This window comes from Perognathus longimembris, chromosome 11 (genome assembly GCF_023159225.1).
Source record: "Perognathus longimembris pacificus isolate PPM17 chromosome 11, ASM2315922v1, whole genome shotgun sequence".
In the NCBI taxonomy this organism is placed as follows: Eukaryota; Metazoa; Chordata; class Mammalia; order Rodentia; family Heteromyidae; genus Perognathus; species Perognathus longimembris.
Window position 1 is genome coordinate 67,543,996 of NC_063171.1, and position 26,422 is coordinate 67,570,417.

At 42.8% G+C, this 26,422-nt stretch overlaps 1 protein-coding gene across 3 annotated transcripts in view; it reads left to right on the forward strand.

Moving 5' to 3' along the window:
• The first annotated feature begins 221 nt into the window (after window positions 1–221).
• The window catches only part of Cnst (consortin, connexin sorting protein), a 67,703-nt gene continuing 41,502 nt past the window's right edge, over window positions 222–26,422 (forward strand). The window contains exons 1-2 of one of the 3 annotated variants that reach the window (XM_048357517.1): window positions 222–362; window positions 18,019–18,445. In XM_048357517.1, the coding sequence (XP_048213474.1) occupies window positions 18,070–18,445 (376 nt within the window). In that variant the 5' untranslated portion in view covers window positions 222–362; window positions 18,019–18,069. Of the gene's footprint in view, window positions 363–2,871; window positions 3,402–18,018; window positions 18,446–26,422 lie in introns of those variants that run through there. The other 2 variants (XM_048357516.1, XM_048357515.1) reach the window with 2 other exon arrangements.

A 26,422-nucleotide genomic window follows, 5' to 3' on the forward strand; every position in this document is an offset into this window, starting at 1 on the left:
CGCCCGCCGCGCCGAGGCCTCGGAGGGGAGGGGCCGGAGGGCCGCCCGGGCGGGTCCGGACCCGGACGCGGACGCGAGCTCGGGGGCCGGCCGCCCGGGGCGACGGCCTCTCTAGCCGCCCGCGCTCGGTGCTCCGCGGTCCCGGGCCGCCGGGGGGCGGGGCGGGGGTGCGGAGGGGGCGGGGCGCGGCGCTCGGGGGCGGGGCGCGGCGCCCGGGCGGGCGGGCGGGAGGCGTCTCTTCCCCGGAGCCGCGGGAGACCCGAGCGAGCTCGGTGACAGCTCGTCGGCCGCCATGTCAGCCAGCGGGGCCGGGAACGGACCCGGCGCCCGGCCGTAGCCCTGCTGCCGCCTCGGAGCCCCAGGTGAGGAGGGGAAGCGCGGGCCGCCCGAGACGCCCGGCCGCCGGGCCGCGTCGGAAAACCGCCCCAGCCCCGGCCCGGCCCGGCCCTCCTCCGCCCGGCCGCCTCGGCGTCCCGCAGGGCGGCCCCGGGGCCCCGCGCCCGCGCCCCCCGCGGCCCTCCGCCCGGCGAGGGTCCGGGTCCCCGGGGCCTGCGCCGCCGCGCCGCGCCTCGCTCGGGCCCGGGCTCCGCGCCCCGCGCCCCGCGCCCCGCGCTCCCTCCCCGGCCCCGGGCACCCGGCGGCCGCCGCCGCTCAGGCTGTCAGCCGACGCCTGGGCGCTGCGCCCGGCCCCTCGCCGTTTCACCGCTGATTTGCTGGTGTGGAAGACCTCGCGCTAAGAGGAAAACGTTGGAGGTTTAAGAGGTTGAAATGCCTGTGTGCGTGCGTGCGCGTGCGGGAGGGGGGCCTGATACCTTAGGATGCTTATTCTATTTCCTCGGTAAACTTAGTTAAACACACGGTGCTGCCGGGCGCAGTGTTAAACACCAGTCGCAAAGATTCTAAAATTAGGAGGCTGCCTTGGGATCTTGGCAGGCTCTCGGGCCGCGGCTTCGGCGTTTGAGGTTTGCGCTCAGAGCTGTACCCATTAGCCTTTCCATCCAGGTAGGGAGCTGTGGCCAAGCAAAATAGATGCGATCCTCTCTGCTTACTCTACTGGGAACGTAATTAAGCTTGGCATTTAAACGCTCCAGAAAGGGCTTCTAAGGAATGTATGTATCACCTGGCAAATAGTCCAAGGTTTACAGCTGGCAAAACTCACACTCTCAAAGAACTGACAGCTGAACATGACCCTTAATATATAATATGTATATATATATATATATATATTAGTTTATTAGGACTGCTGTAGAAACCCCGGGGTGTTCTCATTGATCCTAATTTCCCGAAGTTTGTTTTTTATATAATCTCCTCATTGAAACATTTCTAAAGGTGACTTTGAGTCCTGCAAACACCTGACAACTTTTTTAGGTTTCAGCCCTTCATTTAATTTTTTTCATAGATTCAGAAATATAGTGGACTTTTACTTCCAAGAGCCCTGGAGGCCTAAATATTTAAAAATCAAATAAAACTGAAGATTGTCTTATGGTAGAGGAGGGATATAACTTACCCAGAGAAATGGACTGTGGAGTTTCGCACTATTAATATAGACTTCTCGTGCTAGAGACATAAACGATGAAGCACCTTCCTAGAAAATCTGAGGCCCCGAGTTCAAACGCCAGTACTACAGAAAGAAAAAGAAGCAGCAGCAAAGACTTGGAGCAGGATGTATATAGCTCAGTAGTAAATTGTCAGTTTCTCAGTACTACACACACACACACACATACACATACACACACACTTAAGTAACCACTGGAGGCAAAATACTGCTTTTGAGAGTTTTTTAATTTCATAGCCAAAGTTAGTCTCCTAAGTCATAGGGAAACAAAAGTTTTAGTTTTTGCTTCTGAGTGGTGTTATTTCCTTGTGGTGAGGGAGAGAGAGTTGTGATTCTCCCCCTGGGACTTCCCTTACAGGAGTGGAACCCAGGGCTTGCAGGGAATGCTGCACCATTGAGCTAGCTAGCTCCCCAGCCCTTGGCTTCTTGAGATGGGGCCTCCATGTGTAACCCAGGCTGGCCTTGGGCTCCTGAGCACCCTGCTCTCAGACACCCCAGTGCTGGGATTACAAGTGGATGCCACCATGCCCAACAGTGTTAATAGTTCACTTGATTGTGGTTGCATTTGCTTGAATAATACAATGACGAAATCTGATATATTTTGTTCATTGAGGTCCCAAGTACTATAAATGAAAGAAATGTCTAGTTCACTTGAAAGATGTATTTTTTGTTTTGTTTTGGTTTTTTGGCCAGTCCTGGGGCTTGGACTCAGGGCCTGAGCACTGTCCCTGGCTTCTTTTTGCTCAAGACTAGCACTCTGCCACTTGAGCCACAGCGCCACTTCTGGCCATTTTCTGTATATGTGGTGCTGGGGAATCGAACCCAGGGCCTCATGTATATGAGGCAGGCACTCTTGCCACTAGGCCATATCCCCAGCCCCAGAAAGATGTATTTTTTAAAATCAGCATTGAGACCTTTTCTAAAAACAAAAATTTGGTTAATGTGCTTTCCATCTAATTTTCTTAAGGGTTGTGGTTTTGCACCCTGTGCTCTTTTTGTCCTTTTGAAGTAATCTTTCATATACTGCCAACACAAAGTTATTCTGAAGATCATTTTATGGTTGTTTAGAGTTATTTTTCTTAGAGGTATTAGCTCCTTCAGTTAAATTGACTGAGAAGAGGGAATAAATACCACGTTTTCTTTTAGCTTTGAAGTGATTACTTTAGTTGGGAAATACCAAGTGACAATGCTGGTTTGCCATCACAGCCTGGTTTGCTGTAAATTTATAGTAGCACCATTCAAAATGCAAACCACTAGAGTAATTAAATTTTTTTCTAGTAGGCACATCAACAAGTAAAAAGAAAGATAAAATTAATTTTTACTAATGTTGCATATTGGATCCTACTTCAACATGTAATTGATTAAAATGAAGAATTAAAACATTAAATCTGAGACTCTGAGACTGGCCACATTGCAGGTGTTCAGTAGGCACAGGTGGCCTCAGCGGACCTCACTGAGTGGCCCCTGTGTATAGGATTGCCATTTGATGCTCAAAATACATTCTTTCTCTGGCAGGGAATGGAAGAGTGAATTTAAAATCTCTTTTCTCCCTCCCCTCCCCTTCCTCTACCCTACTCCCTTTCCTCCCTTCTCTCTCTCTTTCCTCTCTCTCTCTTTGTCTTCCTCTCCTATGTTTCTCTAATGAGCACTAGTGCCTGGCATCTGTGTACGAGGATCAAGAGATGAGTGGAGGCTCAGGCATTTCCTGGAGTGTTATTGTTACAGTTCTTTGTATCTGTATGTCAACAACCAGTCCAGGCACTGTATGACTCTTGGTTTGCTAAACCCATTGGCATTATATAAGGAGAACTTGAAGACTACACAACACTGGACCTTTGAGGAACAGGTACAGTACTTGTTGTGCTTCTTTTGGGAACCCGTTTCAGATATGGCTCATCGTTTGGAAAATGTACTTCTCTGTACCTCGGTATTTCTTATTAGGGGAAAATATTTTTTTAAAGCAAAATCTAGAAAGGAAAGGCTTGGCTTAAGGCACTACGCCTGGGAACTGTGTGTTTGTGTGGTAGAATGGGGCAGTTTAAAAGGAGATATGAGGGTTGTTGCCAATTGCAAACTGAGTGTTTGTGTGGTGGCTTAGGAAAAAATTTGAAAAGATATGAGTGGTAGTGTCTCTCACACGGAACCATCTGAGCTTTAGAGCTCAAATAGCCCACGAGCAGTTGCCCTCTTTTGGGTTCCATCAGACCCATCGTGGTTCCTGCCTTGATCCGTGTGCTATAATAAATTTCCTTAAGTACTACTTTAGCTGAAGTGTGTTACATCTTTATCGAAAGTCAAAATTAGCCTCGAGGCCTAATTTATAGTCATTTCAAACAAACATGCTCCCTTCCAAACCTTTACACTGGTAAATAAATTTTACATGACCTGTCCAGTAGACAGACTCTGTAAAATCTGGTCTTTATAGTCCTGGAACAGTGTAAAGCAGACTGTGGAGTATTATAGGATGGAAAGTAGATTGAGGAGAGGGATGTAATAATTGGATATCCTTGTTTTATAAGAGATGTGTGCATAGCCTGTATTATAAGAGAGTTTTACTTGCATTTTAAACTGGATGGTTGTCCAGTGGCCCAATTTTAATTGGATAAGAGAGTACCAGTCAAAGTTGCAGGAGGAAGTAAGAACGTAGAGGATAGAAAGATGCAAAGAATCATACACCTAGGACTAACTGATAAAAAGTGCATTGCATGGTGGGAGGGCCATAGTAAACAGAAATGACAGCTGCTCCTGCCACGTTGGGGTGGGTACCACTGTTTATTGATGGATATGTTAATATGTTGCACTGGAGTAACCATATACATAAATGTGCACACATTTTATAGCATACTGAATAGGTTGGATAGATGTGGTGTTTTTATTGTTGTTGTTTGTTCGCACATACTAGGGTTGAACTCAGGGCCTGGGTGATGTCCTTGAGTTTTTTTTGCTCAAGGCTAGTGCTCTACCACTTTGAGCCACAGTTCCATTTCCAACTTTCTGATGGTTAATTGGAGATAAGAGTCTCATGGACTTTCCTGCAGGGGCTGGCTTTGAACTGTGATCCTCAGATCTCAGCCTCCTGAGTAGCTAGGATTACAGACATGAGCCATCAGTGCCAGCATAAATTTTTTTTTTTTTTTGGCCAGTCCTGGGCCTTGGCCTCAGGGCCTGAGCACTGTCCCTGGCTTCTTCCCGCTCAAGGCTAGCACTCTGCCACTTGAGCCACAGCGCCGCTTCTGGCCGTTTTCTGTATATGTGGTGCTGGGGAATCGAACCTAGGGCCTCGTGTATCCGAGGCAGGCACTCTTGCCACTAGGCTATATCCCCAGCCCCAGCATAAATTTTTTTAAAACAGCACTTGGGATATGGAGGCAGAAGGATGGTGATTTATAGGCCAGCCTGGACTGTATAAGGAGATGGAGGGAGGTGAGAAAAAGAAGAAAGGAACTTTGAGTACAGTAGTACACATTTGTTGTCCAAGCTACTCCGGAGGTTGAGGCAAAGGATCACTTGAGCCTAGGACAACATAAATTTATAATTAAAAATTTAGAAGTTGTACTGTGGCTCAAAGTGGTAGAGTGTTAACCTTGAGCTGAAGAGCTCAGGGACAGTGCCCAGACCGAGTTTAATCCCCCCCCACTGACCAAAAAAATTTTTTTAATTACTCCCAATTAGGACATTAATTTTAGTTGTTTTGGGAAAATAACTAAAATCTAGCCTTTCCAAGATTTAAAGAACACCAAAAGAGGGACTGGGAATATGGCTTAACAGTAGAGTGCTCACCTTGCATGCATGAAGCCCTGGGTTCGATTCCTCAGCACCGCATAAACAGTAAAAGCCGGAAGTGGCACTATGGCTCAAGTTGGTAGAGTGCTAACTTTGAGCAAAAAAAAGGAAGCCAGGGACAGTGCTCAGGCCCTGAGTCCAAGCCCCAAGACTGGCAAAAAAAAATCAAATAAAGCAAAGAACATTAAAAAGATTCTGGGGTTTTGTTTTGATTTGGTTTTGCTGGTACTGGGGCTTAAACCCTAGGGCCTTACTAACAGTTGAGCCACAGTTCTGGCTTTTGAGTTGATTGGTGATAATACTTTCATGGACTTTCCTGACTGGGCTGGCTTCAAACTGGGATCCTCAGATTTCAGTCTCTTGAGTAACTAGAATTACAGCACACCAGGCTAAGGGTTCCCTTTCTTACTAAGAAACTCTAACTTCTGTACATGATTCCTTTTTTTTTTCTTTATTGTGGAAGTGAAGTTACAGAAAGGTTACAGTTTCATATATAAGGCAGTGAGTACATTTCTTATCCAGCTTGTTACCTCCTGCCTCATTCCCGCGCCCCCCCCCCTTACATGAATCTTAAGTTGCTCTGTGGTCTTCTTTACAACTTAGTGCCTTCAAAAAGTCACATGAGGGCTGGGGATATAGCCTAGTGGCAAGAGTGCCTGCCTCGGATACATGAGGCCCTAGGTTCGATTCCCCAGCACCACATATACAGAAAACGGCCAGAAGCGGCGCTGTGGCTCAAGTGGCAGAGTGCTAGCCTTGAGCGGGAAGAAGCCAGGGACAGTGCTCAGGCCCTGAGTCCAAGGCTCAGGACTGGCCAAAAAAAAAAAAAGAAAAAAGAAAAAGTCACATGAAATGGATCAAGAAAATATGGAATTCTGTGATTCAATCAGAAAGATTGACATCACCCCATTCATAAGGAAATGGAAAGACTTGAAAAAAATCATATTAAGTGAAGTAAGCCAGACCCAAAGAAACACAGGCTGCCTGGTTTCCCTCATTTGTGATAATTAGTATTTGTCTAGGATATTTGTAGCAGATCACAATAGCTCAATAGCTATGTACATATGACCTTATACAATGATGCTAATCGAAATGAACTACAGGATGTGGAAACAATTGTTTTTTAGTATACTGCATGCAATTATTTCTTTATTCTTTCATTTCTTTCCCTTTAGTTTACCCCTTGTCATTTTTTTAATTTCAGTACCCTTTGGGTTTTTTTGTTTTGGGGGTGTTTTTTTTGCCAGTCCTAGGGCTTGGACTAAGGGCCTGAGTACTGTCCTTGGCTTCTTTTTGCTCAAGGCTAGCACTCGTACCTCTTGAGCCACAGCACCACTTCTGGCCGTTTTCTCTATATGTGGTACTGAGGAATCGAACCTAGGGCTTCATGTATACGAGGCAAGCACTCTTGCCACTAGGCCATATTCCCAACCCCTTTCAGTACCTTTTGTACTGTATATAAGTTTATCTGATTTGGTGATGGGAAGGGGAATCACAGAAATGGTAAGACAAAGGACAAAAGGTGAACCAATGCAACAGTGATATCATAAGACATTGTGTTGGAAATGAACTTTACCACTGAGGGCCAAGGGATAGTGGGAGAAAATGAGGGAGTGGGTAACAATGTTCAACAAGAACTATACTCATTTCCTTACTTATATAACTGAAACCCCTCTGTACATCACCTTTACGATAAGAAAAAAAGCCACATGAATACAGGCTTTGCTTGTTTTAGCAATTGTACCCCTAGGGATATTTACTTTACACAAGGGAATACTTTTGTTTTTTTTCAGGCAATTGAAATAATTTATGTATAATACTCTTTATTATTTTTTTTTGGCCAGTCCTGGGCCTTGAACTCAGGGCCTGAGCACTGTCCCTGGCTTCCTTTTGCTCAAGGCTAGCACTCTACCACTTGAGCCAAAGCACCACTTCTGGCCGTTTTCTGTATATGTGGTGCTGGGGAATTGAACCCAGGGCCTCATGTATAGGAGGCAAGCTCTCTTGCCACTAGGCCATATCTCCAGCCCCTAATACTCTTTAAAGAAATACATTATTTTAAAAACTGAAATTTTAGGGTAGCTTGAGTTTTCTTAAGCTATTTTGTCTTGAACCTACTTTTTTAGCATAGTTGGAGAGAGGAATTTTGGCCATGATACCACTCTATACTGTACCTCTTAGGACTTCTTGTTTTCCTCATCATTAGCCATGTAAAAGGAAAGATAGTATGCTTGTCAAAATACTGCTGAGTGAGGATTTTTCCCATAAGATTGTAGAAAGAATTCTAAAAACAGTAAATGGCAAATTTAGCCATTTTTATTGGCCATTGACCAGTTAACATTTTAATGGACATTATCTAGCAAGTGCGTGAATTAGCATTGTACTGTCATTATTACATCAAATTTTCTTATAACTGTTACTCTATTTTTCCTGGAAAATATCCAGGCTTGAATGTGTGGCCTCACTTGGCTTTTTTCCTCACTACTGGTGCTCTACCACTTGAGCCATACCTCTGCATTTGGCTGTTTGCTAGAGACAGGAATCTCTGAGATTTTTTGCCTAGGCTGGCTTCAGACTCAGTAGCTAAAGTTATAAATGTAAGCCACTGGTGCCAGTTATTGAATGTGTGTGCCATTCTGGGGTTTGAACTCAGGGCCCGGGTGGTGTCCCTGAGCCTTTTTCCTCCTCAAAGCTAATACTCCTGCCACTTGAGCCACCACTTCTGGCTTTTTTTGGTAATTAATTGGAGATAAGAGTCTCACATTCTACCACTTGAGCCACGGCTCCACTTCCTGCTTTTTTAGTAGTTTATTGGAGATAAAAGCCTCACAAACTTTCCTGCCTGGTCTGTCTTTGAATCATGATCCTTAGATCTCAGCCTCCTGGATAGCTAGGATTGCAGGCGTGATCCACTGGCACCTGGCTCTTTTTTGAGACGGGTCTCTCTGTGTGACCAAGGTTACCCTGGCACTTGAGATACCTCCTGCCTCAGCATCCCAAGCTTTGGTAATATAGATCTGCACCACCAATCCCAGGATCACCTTATGAATTTTGAATAAACAACTTCTCTAAAGTACATGAACTTTACAATGAGACAGAATGCTGTTCCTGATATTTGAGAGTATTGATTGAAGGTTAAATTTACTTCTTACCATATGACCTAATCTTCAATACATCTTTTGCATTATTTAAGACTCTTCAATGACGACTACTGCTATGAAAATGTTTTTTGTTTGTTAAAGTCTAATGGAATTATTTTTACTTTCTGATGCCACAGAAATTATTTTGCATCTCTTTCATTTATGGGAAAGGTTTACTTAAAATAGTCATATCAATGACAAGGATTCATATAAAGTGGCCCATATCATTTCCTTCTTCATATTCAGCTCAGGTAAAAAGAGGAGTGGACGTTTGTAGAAACTGCTAACTAGAAAATTACAAATTTTATTTTTCTGAACAGGACTTAATTTGTGCACACTTTTAATATCATAATCCAAATTCAGCTGTCAACCTTCATTTTCAACCATTTACCAAGTCACTCTTGGGTTTTGGCATTTCATCTTTCTTGTAGTGTTAGGGATTGAACTCAGAAATTTGTGCAAGCTAACCAACCATTCTTACCACTGAACTGCATCTATCCCTAGACCTCTAGAACCTTTTTTTTTTGTCAGTCTTGGGACTTGAACTCAGGGCCTGGTAACTGTCCCTGAGCTTTTTCACTCAAGGCTAGTACTCTACCACTTGGAGCCAAAGCTCCACTTCTGGCTTTTTTTGGTAATTTATTGGAGATAAGTATCTCACAGACTGGCTTCAAATCGTGATCCTCAGATCTCAGCATGGATTGGAGGCATGAGCAACCAGTGCCCTGTAGATTATTTTTAGATTTATTATGGAGTTCTTTCTTTGCCATGCTAATTAATTAAGCATTGAGTAAACACCTTAGAAAGCCAGAATTAGAAGCAAGGTCATGTGTCTTCCCTATTTCCATCGTATAATAAATATTTGGTGACTTGGAAGAGGAAAGATGTTTTTCCTCCTAGTGTTACATTCATACTCTAGTTTGAAAACTCATCTGGTAGGGCTTTTATTTGCCAAAGCTGTAGCTTTTTACTGCCCAGAATGACCTATTTCAAAACGGTCCAGAAGGCTGGTTACTTTCTTATGAGGAGATCCCCTCGTTCGTTATAGTTGTGTCCACATTGATGTCTGCAGACTGGCAGCTGTGTCTCTGGACACACCTAGGACTGCTGCAGAGCCCCAGCATGACTTACCTTCCCCAAATGCTTCAAAAACTGGTGAACAAACGTCCTGCTCCAGGAGCTCTTGTCTGCGGCTCCTAGAGTGCTTGTGTACAGCTTGTAGTGCATGTGCTCCTGAGGCATTGTGTGAAGGTCTGCCTTGTAAAGCCTTTACTCCAGAGCCCACTTTCTCTGCTCTTCAGTGTGCATGAGTCAGACGCACTGGCCTTCCCTTGCCTTTAGGGTTTGCCTCTTCTACCCTCCTGGAGAAGCTGGGCAGGTCATGGTATTTTGAGGAAACCATGGATATTTAAAAATTGGCATCTTTTTCTGTATCGTAAGTTGAACTGAACTTATGTAGCAGTGAGTCCATTCACCTCTCATCCTACGAATGATGGACTGGCCAGCAGGAAGCTTGGAAAAGGGGGAAACTTCTGGTGCACTGGCGTTGCACTGTACATCTGTAGGAGAGAAAACGTCCTACTAATTAAGTACTGGAAAGTACTGTACTCCAGCGTAAATTTTTGTTACTGATTTTCCCTTTTCTTAACTTCTAAGAACAAACTCCCCATACATTAGAATTTCTTTTCTCAAAACCCTATCCAAAAAAGATTTTGTGGATTACTCATTTCAAGAAAAGACATTCATTTTTACACCCCTCTTCCTCCCTATCTGATAATGTTCAGGATATTGGACATAAATCAGAATGACACTGTCACCTCATACATCAGAATAGGAACTATTATTGTGCATAATTATTTATATATTTTTAATTATTAAGCAGTTGTACAAGGGGTTACAATTTCATAAGTGAGATTATTGTTTAGACATTTTATTGTAAGAATGGAAGCAAGGACTGGCAATGTGGTTTAGTGGTAGAGTACTTACCTAGCATGCGTGAAGCCCTGCGTTCAATTCCTCAGCACCACATACACAGAAAAAGCCAGAAGTGACGCTGTGGCTCAAGAAGTAGAGTCCTAGCCTTGAGCAAAAAGAAGCCAGGGACAGTGCTCAGGTCCTGAGTTTAAGTCCCGGGACTGGCAAAAAAGAATGAAAAGCAACAACTATTCATTTTGCATACATTAAAAAATTGTTGGGCAGAGGATGTGGCTCAGTCTTAGTTATTACCAAAATTACCAAACAGATTAATCATCCCACCACCCCAAGGTGGGGTCAGTGAGGAACTCTTCGGAGTGGAGAGACTTTTTCTCCACGAACACCACTTTAACGCAGTATAAACATCCTTTTTTCTCTTTTTTGCTTTTGCAGTGCTGGAGATTAAACCTAGGGCTTTGCACTTGTTAGCAAGTGCTGTTCTACTGAGCTATACCCTTGGCTCTGTCCAATATTGAACTCAGGGCCTAGGAACTGTCCTGAGCTCCTTTTGCTTAAGGCTAGTGCTCTACCACATGAACCACAACTCTACTTCCAGCTTTTTTAATAGTTTATTGGAAATAAAGTCTCACACACTTTCCTGCCTGGTCTGGCTTCAAACTGCAATCCTCAAATCTGTGCCTCCTAAGTAGCTAGGATTGCAGGCATAAGCCACCGTGCCTGGCTGTCCAATAGTTCTTAAAAAGTTGGTGTGTGGTATAAATTCAGGCAACTAGTAATGCAAGAAGACAACCTAGTTGCAAAATAGGCAAGGTTTCAACACACTCGTGGAAAGATGTTCAACATCACTAGCCAACAGAGAATGCACACTGATGCCACACACTTCACATTTGGTGGAAGAAAACACCAAATCCTGCTCAGGTGAGGTGGAAATGTGGCCGGGGTGATCCCTGTGGAAAACAGCATGGTGACCTCCTTCAGTCGCTGTGGCTCAGATGGCAGCGCATGATGCAACAGTTCTACTCCTTGGTATAAACTAGAAAGAACTGAAAATGGGCATTCAGACAAAAACTGGTACACAAATGTTTATACCTGTGAAACTGGAGATTTAGGCCCCAGGTCTGACCCAGCCAATAAAGAGATGGTAATGGTGAAGGACAGAAAAAGGAAGGTACAGTAAGCCCTTCAACCCATCCTTGGGATAGACAGAGTTTGGGGGTGAGTGAGGTGGAGTGAAAGGTGTTCACATACACACAGGTCCAGTGGTCTGGATCATGATGTCAGGCCTGGTTTGGAGAGGAGTTCTAGAGTTCTCATCGCTGAGGGGAACAGTGTGCTCAGATAAATAAGTCCCTGCCCCTTCCTGGGGGCAGTTTCCCCCACACCCCCTTGTAAAGGTGTCTTCAGTCCTATCCTTCCCTATTCCAAGCTGGCTGCAAAGAGATGGCTCAGGACAAGGAAGATAGTAGTAATATTAGCATTATATGTCAGACATATTATAATCTTTAAGGGACTTAATAGATCATTTATCTTAAAATTTTGAATACATTGTTTTGCCATTTTCAAGAATTAACATTTTAAACAAAATACATCTTGTATGTATATTTAATGATTATAGGCAGATTTCTGTCTAGCTGTTCAGCAAAATGCACATGTAAGGCCTTAGCTCAGTCATCCTTTTGGAAAAAAACAAACATAAGGTAGCTAAGTGCACTATAGCCTTAAGATGCTGAAGCAGGAAAATTCCTTAAGCTCAAGTGCAGCCTGGGTAACATAGCAGACTGTTGCAAAACAGAGGGGAATTGTGACACATACCTGTGATCCCATCACTGTCTGTATAGGCTGAGACAGGAGGATCTTGGATTTGAAGCCTGCCTGAGATACATGGCAATACCCTATCTTTAAAAATCCTTCTCGTTTACAGAGTAACTACATAGTTCATCCCTGTACCTCAGTAGTAGATTCTTGCTTAAAATATGCAAGGCCCTGTGGTGGGGAGGACCGGAGGATGATAGTAGATATATATCAGTACGTATAACTTTATCTTAAAAGAGGTGACATGATCTGAAACTAAAGGTCTTTTCAAGCCTTAGATTCTGTTGATTATGGCTTAAAAATTCAGGATTCTTTGAGGGGAAAAAAAGCATCTCAATCCAGATAGAACATGTTTGGCCTAGGGAAATTATTTCTTTTGTAAATGGACTGATTTTTTTCTGTTAATTCTGTGAGACTAAAGAAAATAATTGTGTGGCTACTGATAGCTTCAGATGTAACAATTAGCCAATCTTTTCACTTCAGTAGAAATTTTGAAATTATAAATTTCTGTTAACAATTTGAAGCATGAATCCAGCCCTCCTGAAATAGACAAAATCCCTAAGTCATGTTGTTTAACTAAATAAAAATGTTAGAAAGTATTGCTGGACACCTGACCACAAGCCTGTCCACAGGCAGGTGATTCCAATCTGGGCTGGTCAAGGACACCACCCTTTGTCTTCCAGGAGACCATAGCCCATTTTTAAATTTGCTGCTTCCTTGTTAAGCCCTATATAAGCCCATCCCCAAATCTAGTCCCTCGCACAACCTCCAAACCTGAGGGAAGCTTTGTTCCCCTTGCTGGCAATAAACAGCCCTTGACTACTGAAAAAAAAAAAAAAGTATTGCTGGAGGCATGGCTCAAGTAAGTGGTAGAGCATCTGTTTAGCACGTATTTTCCCCTTGATGTAATCCCCAGTGCTCCAAATAAAACAGGATACCCAGATTGCCAAGAGTGCATGTTTCTGGAAGCCTGAAGACATCCTTGAACACATTCTATTTTTTAAAATTGACTTCAGTTTCTTGGGGGTGGTGGGGGAGGCAGTCCTGGGGCTTGTACTTAGGACCTGGACACTGTCCATGAGCCTTTTCACTCAAGGCTAGTGCTCTATTACTTGATCCACAGCTCCGCTTCCAGCTGTTTGGTAGTTAATTGGAGATAAGAACTTTCAGATCTCAGCCTGCTGAGTAGTAGTACAGGCATGAGCCACCAGGACCTGGTGGTGTTTTTTTTTTCCTTAAAGCTTATATTAGTTATGGTGGAGTGGATTTCCTTGTTACATTTCCACACGTTTACAATGTATTCCAATCGCACCCCTTTATAACTCTCCTTGACCTTCTCCCCTAGCAAAACCATTTATTTCAATATATTTCATTGTTGTATTTTCATAGTCGTAAACAGTCTATTTTCATCTTCCATCTTCCTTGTTGGCCCCTCCCTATTTTCTTTCTTTAAACAGTGTTGCATATGTCTGTAGATAAGAGAACGATTAGACAGATTATCTTTGCACTGCTCAATGTTACCCCAAAGTGGCTTGAACTGTCATTTTCATATATCCAGTACACTGTAAAAGCAGGCCCTGTATTTGTACATTATCATGAATGGAAGGAGCTCTATGACTAAAGGCAGAGCTGAGGAAAATGAAACAAGTAATTGTTTCTGTTCATTCCATTTATCTATATCAAGAGTGTGTGGGGCACAAGTCACATAGCTTCAGTTACTTGTGTGTGTGTGTGTGTGTGTGTGTGTGTGTGTGTGTGTGTTGTCATGGGGCTTGAACTCTAGGCCTGCAGGCTGCCCCTGAGCTCTTCAGTTCAAAGCTTGCGCTCTTTCAATTGAGCCACAGTACCACTTCCGATTTTCTGAGTGGTTTATTGGAGATAAGAGTTTCATTTTCTGCTTGACTTTTCTGCCCAGACTGGCTTTGAACTGTGATCCTCTGATCTCAGGCTCCTGAGTAGCTAGGATTACACAGGCATGAGCCACCGGCGCCTGGCTTATAATTTATTTTTTTTTAAGGTGCATTCTCTGCATAATAAAGCCTGTGTTTGATATTTCTTGCTTGGAATCGGTACCTTCACATTTTAATTTTCTTGTTTTTTTCTTTTAGTTTTGTTTTGTATTTTATCCTATATTTTCTCTTATGACTTTTCTCTACTAAAGGAATATTGACACAAATGGATTCATTTTATTTCCTTTTTGAGGTTCTTGTGGTTGAAGGGCCTTCTGTATGCTAGGCAAATACTGTACTACTGAACTACCCCATCCTAGCCCCATCTACTTTTGTAATATACTATTAAGTAGAAATTCAAATATTTAGAAAGATAACTATGAAATACTATCTTGCTTGTTGTAATTACTGCTCAGCTTTTGTGACATGCCAGGGATGTTTTAAATATTTTCTGACAAACAATAAAAAGCATAATCCTAGGATTTCTATTCTGAAAATAGACGAGTACTGTATACTACTTAGTGTTAAGGACTTGTACCATCTGCTTCTTCCCCTGAGTGTGAAGCCTGTGTCGGGGAAGCCTGCGCAGAGCTTGTAACTGCAGCGGTGTGGCATGGAAGTGAGCCGTCCTGAGCTGCCAAGCTGACCCTGTTGAAGCGGTGTCCCGCGGAAACAGCATGAGTGTGCTTGTTCTTTTATAGTAACTGTTTTTAAAAGGGCTTCCGGAGAAGTGAAATGTATTTTTTTGTCCTAGGGACTAAACCCACAGTCACAGATATACTAAGTATACAGTCTATCACTGAGCTGGGCTTGTAGCCTCCTGAAATGAATAATAATTTACTCAGAGGGAAGACAAAAGATGGGTAGAAAAGAGTAACGTAAGTGGAATTAATTTGATCGAAGTATGTTATATGCATGTTGTGAATATCACAGTGAAATCCTTTTATACAATTAATATATGATAAAATTTTAAATAATTTATTCAACCAATTATATAAAATATTGCTGTAACATGTAATCAATATTTTTAAATATTGAATTCTTTATATATATTTTATTCAGACTGTTTAAGTACAATGTTTATTGTATAAATGTAGCCCCTCTCCATTTGGACACAGTTTTCATTGAAAATGCTTGTTTCTGCAGTTTTTGTTATATTTTCATTTGGTGTGGTTGTTGGTTGGTTGGGTTTTGTATTGTCACTTGATTTTGTTGGAGACAGTGTCACTATATTGCCCGGTCTAGCCTTGAGCTCCTGAACTCAAGCTGTCGTCCTGTCCCAGACTCTGGAGAATCTAGGACTAATTCACTGTGTAAGTCTGCAATTTTTTTTAAATTTTTTTTTGTCATTTGAGCCTCTTGAACTGAGGACTGAGTGCTATCTCTGAGCTCTCCAGCTCAGGGCTAGCGCTGTACTTCTGGGAGCCACAGCTCCACTTTGGGTTTTCTCATGATTAATTGGAGATAAGAGTTTCATGGACTTTACTACCCAGGCTGGCTTTGAACCATGATCCTCACTCACATATCAGCCTCAGAAGTAGCTAGGATTACAGGAAGGGGCCACCAGAGCCAGCTGTTGTTGTTTTGTTGTTGTTTTTGAGATAGGATCTTACCTTACTATGTAGCTGAAGTTGGGTGTCCGACTTATAATCCTTCTGTCTTAACCTCCCACTTTGGACCACTAACTTATAGAATGTTGCTTTGGGGCTAGGAAGGCGGCTTAGTGGTAGAGCGCTTGCCTGGCATGCATGAAGCCTTGGGTTTGATTCTTCAGTACCACATAAACAGAATAAGCTGGAAGTGGTGCTATAGCTCAAGTGGGAGACTGCGAGCCTTGAGCAAAAGGAGCTTAGGGACAGTGCCCAGGCTCTGAGTTCAAGCCCCAGGACTGGGGGAAAAAAATAATGTTTTTAGGGACACAGGTCTAAACATTGATAATATTGATCTAAGAAAACTATACAGGCTTACTACTCGGTAGTATTGGAACATACCTCATGAATAAGGGGGTAAAATAAATGTTGTTATATCCACCATAATAGAAAGAATTAGTACATGGGTGTATTGACATACTTCCTCAGTTCTGACCTTATCACCCACCTGTAATAATTTATGGAAAATTAAGTTAGATGTATAAGATTAAAGTTATGTTTTCAATACATTGTAAAACTGTCTTTGTTAGTCTGTTAATTTGATAGGTCATGTTCTTTTGGCTTTCATGGGTATAAGCTCTACTTGAACATGATTGCTTGAGACTCTTGAGCTGTAGAGTAGACATGTCAGATGATTGTTATGCAGTGTACATATTTGGAATGCTTTTTTACCGCTTGCCTCTGGAATCTTGGGTGGCACTCACAGTCATGCTTTTAAAAGGCAAAGTATGGGGCTGGGAATGTGGCTTAGTGGTAGAGTGCTTGCCTAGCGTGCATGAAGCCCTGGGTTCCTTTCCTTACCACATAGACAGAAAAAGCGGGAAGTGGCACTGTGGCTCAAGTGGTAGAGTGCTAGCCTTGAGAAAACAAAGCTCAGAGACAGTGCCCAAGCCCTGAGTTCAAGCCCCAGGACTGGCAAAAAAAAAAAAAGGCAAAGTATTTTAGACTAAGCACTGTAGTAATGACTTCAGTGTTCATCTAGATCAGTATGTGAGGCGCGTGACTTGGGATGTATGCAGGACACCAGCGATGTGGCCACTGCCTTGGGCTCTCGACTGCTTTCTGTTCCCCCTGTTGTGGGCCACTGTGGCACATGGTATCTGGGGCTCCTGCAGGTCAAATGTAGAACTTTATATTTTCAACCAGAAACACATTTTAAATAACCTCCCTATTACTTAAGTTAGAAAGCAGCTGGGAATATTCCCAGTTTCGTGGGTTCAGAGGAGATATATAAGCATATATTTTAAGGAAAATGATAGCAGCCAGTATAGAATTTTTTTGTCTGCTGAGAAATGCCTGTATTTCTAAAATCAAATAAAACATTTCAGTTGCAAAATATATTGAAAATACATAGCCAGTTACATGTGGTTGATATTTTATACATTGTTTCTATATTTGTGTGTGTGTGTGTGTGCGCGCGCGCACATGCGCGCACTAATACTGGCACTTGAACTCTGGGCATGGGCATTATCCCTTATCTTTTTCACTCAAGGCTAGCACTCTTCTTCCACTTGAGCCACAGCTCCACTTCTGGCTCTTCAGTGATTAATTGGAGGTAAGAGTCTCATGGGCTTTATTGCCTGGGACAGCTTTGAGCTGTGATCCTTCTCATTTGCAAACATTGCTACTATTTAGCCAAAGAATAACTAAACCAGGTAGTGTATGCCTGTAATCGGAGGTTCTCTGTAGGCAAGAGAATCAAGAGTTCCAGTCCAACTCAGGTAAAGTTGAGACCCTGGCTCAAATTGTGACGCACACTTGTTTAGCTTGTAAAATCCTCAGTTTCAAACTCCATTGCTACCACACACACACAAAAGTTCTTCTATAGCTGATCATTGAGTTTACTGGATAACTTGGGAAGCCAGCAGTTTCTTTCACAATATCTGCAGTTCCACATTAGAGTTACCGAGTGAGCTTAAAAAGAAACGAGTGCCCAAGTGTGATTTGGTGTCTCTAGAATGGAATTTGTCCGCCTCCCTGGGTCGTTCTTACACACAGCCAGAGTTGGTAACTGGTGTGTGCTCCAAGACCTCAGTGAGGCTTGGAGCTTTGCAAAGCAGGAGTGAGAATAAACTGCAGGCATTTCTTTCCTTTCTCAGTTTCAGTGAAATGACCAATAGAGAGGGAAATTAGACATCACCTTGAATCCCAGGGGTTAGAAAGTGAATTTGCTTCTTTTCTTTTTGTCTTTTTAGACATGGAAGGACGTTAATGAAATTTTAAACAGTTCAACAAAGGATGCGCTAATGGATGACAGTGCTGCTCCTTCCTATAATCTGCAGCTAGAACCTCAGGATGGACACTACCTTGGTGACAGTGTGGAAGGAGTAACACGCTTGTCTTCTGCATCCGATGAAAATGAAAACCAGTTGGTTGGGGTTGGGGCTGAGCATCTGACCAGCAGAGACCGAGCAATGGGAAAGACTGAAGGCTTTGAACAGGATAGTCTCAACAACAATGAGAGCTGCCCGGCCAGCTTGGAGGTGTCTGCAAGCGAGAACCTGGAGAACACTGCTGGAGAAGGCCCTAAAGAGGGACAGGCCTTCGTGGAAGAGGACAAAATAGTACCTGGAAAAAGAAGTGCACGAACCAAAAGAGGCACTGCCAGGAAGACGCCACCAGGTACCTTTGTAATGTTGCGATTTCTTTTCTCTAGTCGAAGCCACGCCACCCCATCCTACTGTGTATACTGTCTCACGTCTTACTTTGCTTCTCCATCTATTCACCACAGACCTGCAGATCCAGCTGTGTGGTATCTGTACAGGTGACTTGTCCCTAGAGTGTCCCCTGTGCAGGTGTATTCCCCTTAACCTCTTCCTTACGTTGTTCTCTGTCTTTCACAGTCATAGATCCTGCTAAAACCGACATTCATCATGTTTCCACACTAAGTACGTTAGATACACTCTCCTTCCTCCATAAATTTAAGACTTTTCTCTCTGCCATCACTGGGGTCTTTAAGTCCTCGTCATAGGAACTTTTCTTTGTACTCTGTAGGTGACTAATGGGCGTGGACATCTATTAGCAGTTTTCTTAGGCCAGTGTGGAGGAAGGTGTGGTGTTCTGTTTTATTTTTATTTCTAATTTTTAATTACTTCTTATTAGCATGCACTATCTGTACAAAGGGGGAGAGGTCACTGTGTCATTTCCATTCATATATACCACCTCCAAGCCACCTCGCCCGTGCTCTCACTTCCCTTTAGGACGCCTGGTTTTACTGATCCGTATTCCTATGGTAACAAAGAGTAACTCAGACTTGTCTCCCAGGTACGTATACCTCCATCCCTGGGCACCTGTGGGAAGAGGCACCTTCTGGTTACTTTTGGCCAGAAACGTGCTGACCTGGAGATTGGTGGTGCGCCTTGGCTGAGGCCCCTGGTGTGGCCCACCTCTCCTGCCAGTAGCATGTACACAACACTCCAAGGAACATCCAGGGCAGCTCCTCTTGCCTTCAGCTCTTTTAGAAGTGCAGTCCTTTCTTATCCTGGTTTCTATTTGTTTTGTTATTTTATCCTGTTCTGGGGCTTGAATAGGGCTCATACTCTTTGTTTTATTTTGGTTTTTTGACGGTCCTGGGCCTTGAACTCAGGGCCTGCGCACTGTCCCTGGCTTCTTTTCGCTCAAAGCTAACACTCCATCACTTGAGCCACAGCGCCACTTCTGGCTTTTTCTGTTTATGTGGTGCTGGGGAATCGAACCCAGGGCTTCATGTATGTGAGGCAAGCCCTCCACTGCTAGGCCACATTCCCAGCCCCGGCCTCGTACTCTTTTTTTTTTTTTTTTTTTGGCCAGTCCTGGGCCTTGGACTCAGGGCCTGAGCACTGTCCCTGGCTTCTTCCCGCTCAAGGCTAGCACTCTGCCACTTGAGCCACAGAGCCGCTTCTGGCCGTTTTCTGTATATGTGGTACTGGGGAACCGAACCTAGGGCCTCATGTATCCGAGGCAGGCACTCTTGCCACTAGGCTATATCCCCAGCCCCGGCCTCGTACTCTTGATAGGCTTTTTCTGTGTACTTGAAACACACCTCCACTTCCTTTTTTTTTTTTTTAACTGGTTGATTGGAATGAAGATTCTTAAGTTGGTCTGCTTATTTTGGCTTAACCCTCAGATCTCAGCATCCTGTGTAGCCACTGGCACCAATTTTTTTCATTTATTATTTATTTTTCATTTTGTTATTATTAGGAAGGTGATGTACAAAGGGGTTACCATTTCACAAGTCGGGTAATTGGTACATTTCATTTTTGACCATGACACTCCTTTCTTCACTTTCTCCCAGTTTTTCCCACCTGTCCCATCCTACAAGTTGTATAGTTCATTTTCAACATAGTGTCTACTGAGTACCACTGCTGCATTTGTTCATCCTTTGTCTCTTCATTTCTGTGTCCCTCTTTGCCCCTCACCCCACCTCAAAGACAGATACATGAGCAAACAAGACAGAAAAAACTCTTGTTTCCATTTTCTGGAGTTCTTTTAATAAATACTACTTTATATGATCAGAGGCGCCAAGGCATTGTACCTTTGTGACCCTCCCTTAAAAGTATCTTTCTTTGGTCTTATTGTGTGTGAATGTCTAGAGACCTGTGTAATTTGTCATGTCCTGGTGTATTTTAGATCTAGCTGCTAATATGAGAGAATAGGTGCATTGACACCAGCTTTTTAAATACATAATTTTTAATTAAATTTTATCGACAATGTGATGTACAGAGGGGGTACGGTTACATAATAAGGTAGTGAGTACATTTCTTTTCATATTTGTTATACCCTCATTTTTCTTTCCCTTCCCTTAGTTCACATAAGCATATATACAATATCCAGTATACCAAAATCATATACAGTAACCACATGGTGTACACCACAGGAAATTTACCTAGTCTGTAAAACCTAACAACAATGATAAAATCCTTCGGTTTCCATCTCTTGGAGTTCATTTTGCTTAGCCTCATCTTATATAATCATATGTACATAGCTGTTGAGCTCTTGTGAACCTCTGATAGGTCTATCCTAGACCCTTTTATGCTTATTTAGTATAAATACATAATTTTTGACAAGGGATATGAATATATTTTAAAACATCTAAAGCTAAACAGATTGTTGTGTTATGCAAATTGGTATATCATTCTGTCATTCAAGACACATGACAATTAGGTCTAATTTTATTTTTTGTATATATGTTTAAGATATATCCATATTAGTCATGTGTAAAGTTATTTTGTGTTTATTGCAGTTAGTAGATGCCTGTAGAATCACTCTTAATCCATTTAAATATGTAATAACTAACGTTTAGGGATTTTCTTGTACAGCTTGTTTTAAAAATTATTATGTATCTTATATAAAGGGAGTTTAAGAGAGTAAAATAACTGAGTCAGGAATGTAAAAGCTTGAGTCCAAACCTTTTTTTTTTTTTTTTTGGTCGGTCATGGGGCTTGAACTCAGGTCCTGAACACTGCCCTTGAGTTCTTTTTGCTCAAGGCTAGCACTCTACTACTTGAGCCACAGCACCACTTCTGGCTTTTTCTGTATATGTGGTACCGAAGAATCGAACCCAGGGCATTGTGCATGCTAGGAAAGCACTCTACCACTAGGCCAAAACTCCTGGCCTAAGTTCAAACCTTTTTTATTTTTATATTTTTGGCTGTGCATTCTTGCTATATCCACCAGGCTGGCCTTGAACTCCTGGGCCAGGTGATCTGCCTCAGCCTCCTGACTGCTGGGATCACAGATAGGTACCACCAGGTTCGTCTTTCACATCTTCATCCTCTAATTCTCAGCCCCCTGGCAAGATTGGACCCTTCTGCAATTCAGTGTCTTCATCAGTGTATTGATGGTGCTCACATATGTAATGCTTACCAATACCTAGGCTATTGCTTTTTTCTTTAATTTTAATATACTTTTTTTCTTTATTGTCAAAGTGAAACACAGAGGGGTTACAGTTTAGGTTATTGCTTTTATGGCTTCTGGAACAGAGATAGCCATAGAGATAATCTCCTTTAAAACTTGTTGTATCATCTCTAATGGGTCTATGGACGCTTTTATGTTTTAGATTTCATATGTTTAAGTAGGTAAAAACAATCTTAAACCAAATTTGTGGGTAGAGTCATCCTCTTCTGAACATGGAAGGGGCCTGATGTATTTTTAGAAGTGTGATATTCTATATATATGAAAAAAATCAAGAAATTAACACTCCAAGCTTATGAGAATCTATACAGTTACATATAAACATAGATGAAGCTGTTTAAAGACAATGGAATATTTTATGTCCTGTTTTTAAAGCTGTTTAAGCATATTTCGGTATTAACTTATACAAGACTCCAGGCTTTCGCAGATAGAATCTGAGAATATTCTCAGGAGAGGAGCCTAAAGGTTTAACTCGTTTGAACATTTGAAATACTTTTCATTGCTGGGCACTGGTGGTTTATTCCTGTAATCCTAGCTACTGGGGTGGCTGAGACCTGAGGATCATGGTTTGAAGCCAGCCTGAGCAGAAAAATCTGTGAGACTCTTACCTCCAATTAAGCACACACACGCACACACACACACAGACACACACACACAAAAGTGGAGCTGTGTATCAAGTGGTAGAATGCTACCTTGAACACAAAAGGTCAGGGACAGCACCCAGGTCCTGAGTTCAGCCCCAAGACTGGCACACAAATATAAAGAAAGAAAGAATTAGCATAACAAAATGCATGCTTGGGCAAATCCCTTGCTTTTCTTTTTAGTTTTTAAGAAAATGTGTTAAAGTGTAAAAGCATCAAATCCAATTTCTAAAAGGAAAATTGGGGATTCCAAACATCAGTGCTAATTGCCATGTTCTACATAATTTAGAGTCTAAATCACAGCACTACTTATGTGGACTGGTTGTGCCTTGAATATGAAATGAAAACAGCCTGGAGCAAGCTCTAGAAAGTGACAGAACTGGAGGAATGGTTGGCAGGCCAGGAGGTGAAGGGTGTGATTGGCAGCGGGCGGGTACCTGCTTTTACTCCCGAAGAACTGAGAGGCAGACGCACCCATTGGCCTGCCTGGGCTGTGGGGCTCTTCTTCACGACAGTTCATTTGTTAGGTTCCTTTGGGGTTTCATGACACTCATCTTGCTTTTTCAAGTCCAGTTTGTAAAATCTAAATGTTGATTTTAAAACCTTAATACTGGTGGTGGGGAATGTGGATTAGTGGTAGAGTGTTTGCCTAGCATGCATGAAGCCCTGGGTTCAATTCCTCAGTATTACATAAACAGAAAAAGCTGGAAGTGGCACAATGGCCCCTTGGTAGACTGCTAGCCTTGAGCAAAAAGAAGCTCAGGGAGAGTGCCCAAGCCCTAGCAAAACAGCAACAACAACAACAGCAAAAAAGACCTTCATACTAATTACTGACATTACCTCCTTTTAGGCACAAGGAGAAAAAGCATACTATCTTTGGATTAAAGATAGTCAGACTAGTGGGAATAGTGCTTAAATTAAGTTCTAAAAGGGGCTCACAGATTTAAGCTGTGGTTTAATGAGTTGTTGGTTTCTAGTGAAGTTTACCAGAGCCTTGCCTTTTTGTTTATTAATTGAACACAAATTTTTTGACAAGGTGTTGTGCAAAAAGGGTACAGTTACATAGTAGGGCAGTGTGTACATTTCTTGTGATATCTTACGTCCTGTTTTTCTATCTCTTCTCTAGGTCAGGTAGACATATATACAATATACAATGTATCGAGAACATATACAGTAGCCACATGGCCACGCCCAGGAAAGTTCGCCTAGGGCTTTAAATGTAATGTCGATATTAGACCATATGTCGACAGTAGTCTTATATGAACGTACATACCTAGCTTTTGAGCTATTGTATTCCCCTGAGAGGTCAATTTTTGACCTTTATATGTTGAGTAATTGTTTGGTTTTAGTTACATACTGTTGGGTCGCTGCCCCAATCCTGTGGAGAATACTATTTGACAAGCAGTTTTTGGTTTCACAGACTTGGTCTCTACTGTCTCTCCGCCTCCCTTTGTTAACAGTCATATATCAGGGAGATCATGCCCCTTTGTTTTCTGTGTTCTAGGCTTGTCTCGCTCAACATTATTTGTTCGAGTTCTGACCATTTCCCTGCGAATAACAATATTTCACCATTCCTAATTGCTATGTAGTATTCCATTGTGTATAAGTACCATATTTTTTGGATCCATTCGTCTGTGGAGGGGCATCTGGGTTGTTTCCATACTTTGGCTATTGTGAATTGTGCCGTGATAAACATGGAAGTACAAATGTCTTTTTGATATCTTGGGTTTTGCTGTTTAGGATAGATGCCTAGGAGTGGTATGGCTGGGTCATAGGGTAGGTCTATATTGAGCTTTTTGAGAAACCTCCATACTGTTCTCCAAAGTTGTTGTACTAATTTGCACTTCCACCATCAATGAAGAAGGGTTCCTCTTTCCCCGCACCCCCTCCAGCATTTGTTGTTGCCTGAGTTCAGAGTATAGGCCATTCTAACTGGGTTGAGGTGGTATCTCAGGGTTGTTTTTATTTGCATTTCCTTTACTACCAGGGATGTTGAGCATTTCCTCATGTGTTTCTTTGCCATTTTTATCTCTTCTCTTGTGAAGTCTCTCTTTAGCTCCTTTGCCCATTTCCTAATAGGTTTATTGGGCTTGGAGGGGCTTAGTTTTTTGAGTTCTCTGTAGATGACAGATATCAGGCCTTTGTCTGTTGCTGTGCTGGTAAATATCCTTTCCCATATCGTTGGCTGTCTTTCTATTTTGGTGGCTATGTCCTTAGCTGTGCAGAAACTTTTTAAAGAGCCTTGCCTTTTTAAGAGCTCAGCAGAGCAGTCAGTCAAGAGAGTTTGCTGCCCAGGAAAAATGCCCTTAGTGATACCTGCCAGAGAGGAAAATAGGGAGTGTCCTTGGAAGGCATACACGTTGCTTTGAAATCGGCTCAGACAGCACTTAAGATCACTTAAGATCACAAGTGGGTGTCTTTCAGCCTTCACTGAAAATAGTATTCTCGGTCAGCTTCAAGATGTCACCTAAAGTAACCTCGGGTCTCTTTTAAGATGCCACCTACAATCTGTTAACCCCAGAAGCTGTTTGTGTCTTTCCACCTTACGCCAGTGTCGGGTAGGGTGGAACCAGGATCCCAAAGAACAGAACATCACTACTGTATCCTTTGTCTCCATGACGTGGTAGGCTAACTGGGGTCTGTGGCCCAGAGTTCATAGGCAGCACACGCCTGATGCCAGCCTCAGCTTCTAACCGTAGAGTCCTCCCTGGGCTCAGAGGCTGCAGCCTGAGGGCACAGGAGGAGCTGTGCCACGTGGAGCTGCTGATCACCCAGCAATTACATAATGTATCCTTTGACCTGGGCTAGGTCAGAGGGACTTGGCTCTTTTTTTTTTTTTAACTTATTGCACTTGTAATACTAGTGTCCAGAATTAAGGAGAAGGACGGGATATTTCCTCTTTGCCACTTGAATGTGTTTAGACATTGGTTGAAGATATTTCACTGTAAGCACTCTCCTGTTTTCTACATTAAGAACAAATGGGGGCTGGGGATATGGCCTAGTGGCTAGAGTGCCTGCCTCGTATTCATGAGGCCCTGGGTTCAATTCCCCAGCACCACATATACAGAAAATGGCCAGAAGTGGTGCTGTGGCTCATAGTGGTAGAGTGCTAGCCTTGAGCAAAAAGAAGCCAGGGACAGTGCTCAGGCCCTGAGTCCAAGCCCCAGGACTGGCCACAAAAAAAAAAAAAAGAACAAATGGAAAGCAGGCACCGATGGCTCATGCCTGGAATCCTAACTACTCAGGAGGCTGAGGTCTGAGGATCATAGTTTGCAGACAGCCCAGACAGGAAAGTCCCATTAACCACCCCTCAAAAGCTGGAAATGGAGTTGTAGCTTAAGTGCCCGAGCATTTGCCTTGAGCACAAAAGGCCAAGGACAGTGCTCAGGCCCTAAGCACAAACATCAGGATGATACACACAGGAGAAAGAACAACTTGAGAGTGAGGAAATCTGGGGACAAGGAGCACAGCACAGACCCCAGCAATGGGGACGAGTAGAACAATGTGTTCATATTGGCACTTCATCTGGCTTCCACAGAATTCCTGGCCAGGGTGGCTTGAAGAACTCATTTATACAAACACTCAGAGTAGGACAAAAAGTCACAGGATGAAGACATTGCTTTTGTTTTTTCTTTATTCCTTTCTTCCCAGTGTAACATACGTGCCATTTCAGCATACAGTGTAGGGGCATTATTTACATTAATAATACTATGTAGATGTCAACACTGTTTTCAAACCTTTTATCACCCCAAAGATGGTCTTTGCATATATTAAACATTCCTTGTTATAATTTCTGTTTATTGATATTCCCATTTTATTCATTATTGTTCCCTGAATATCTTCTAGTTCTTTTCCCATGGAAAAGCTTTTAAGCATATTTAAGACTTTTTTTCTTGGGCAGAGGACAGGAGGAGTACCATTACTGAGACTTGAAATCAGGGCCTTGTCCTCTTGCTTGGCTTTATCACTGAAGACTAGTGCTCTGCTACTTGAGTCACATCTCTACTTCCAGGTTTTCGCTGGCTAGTTGGAGATAAGAGTCCCTCAGATTTGTCTGCTAATCTGG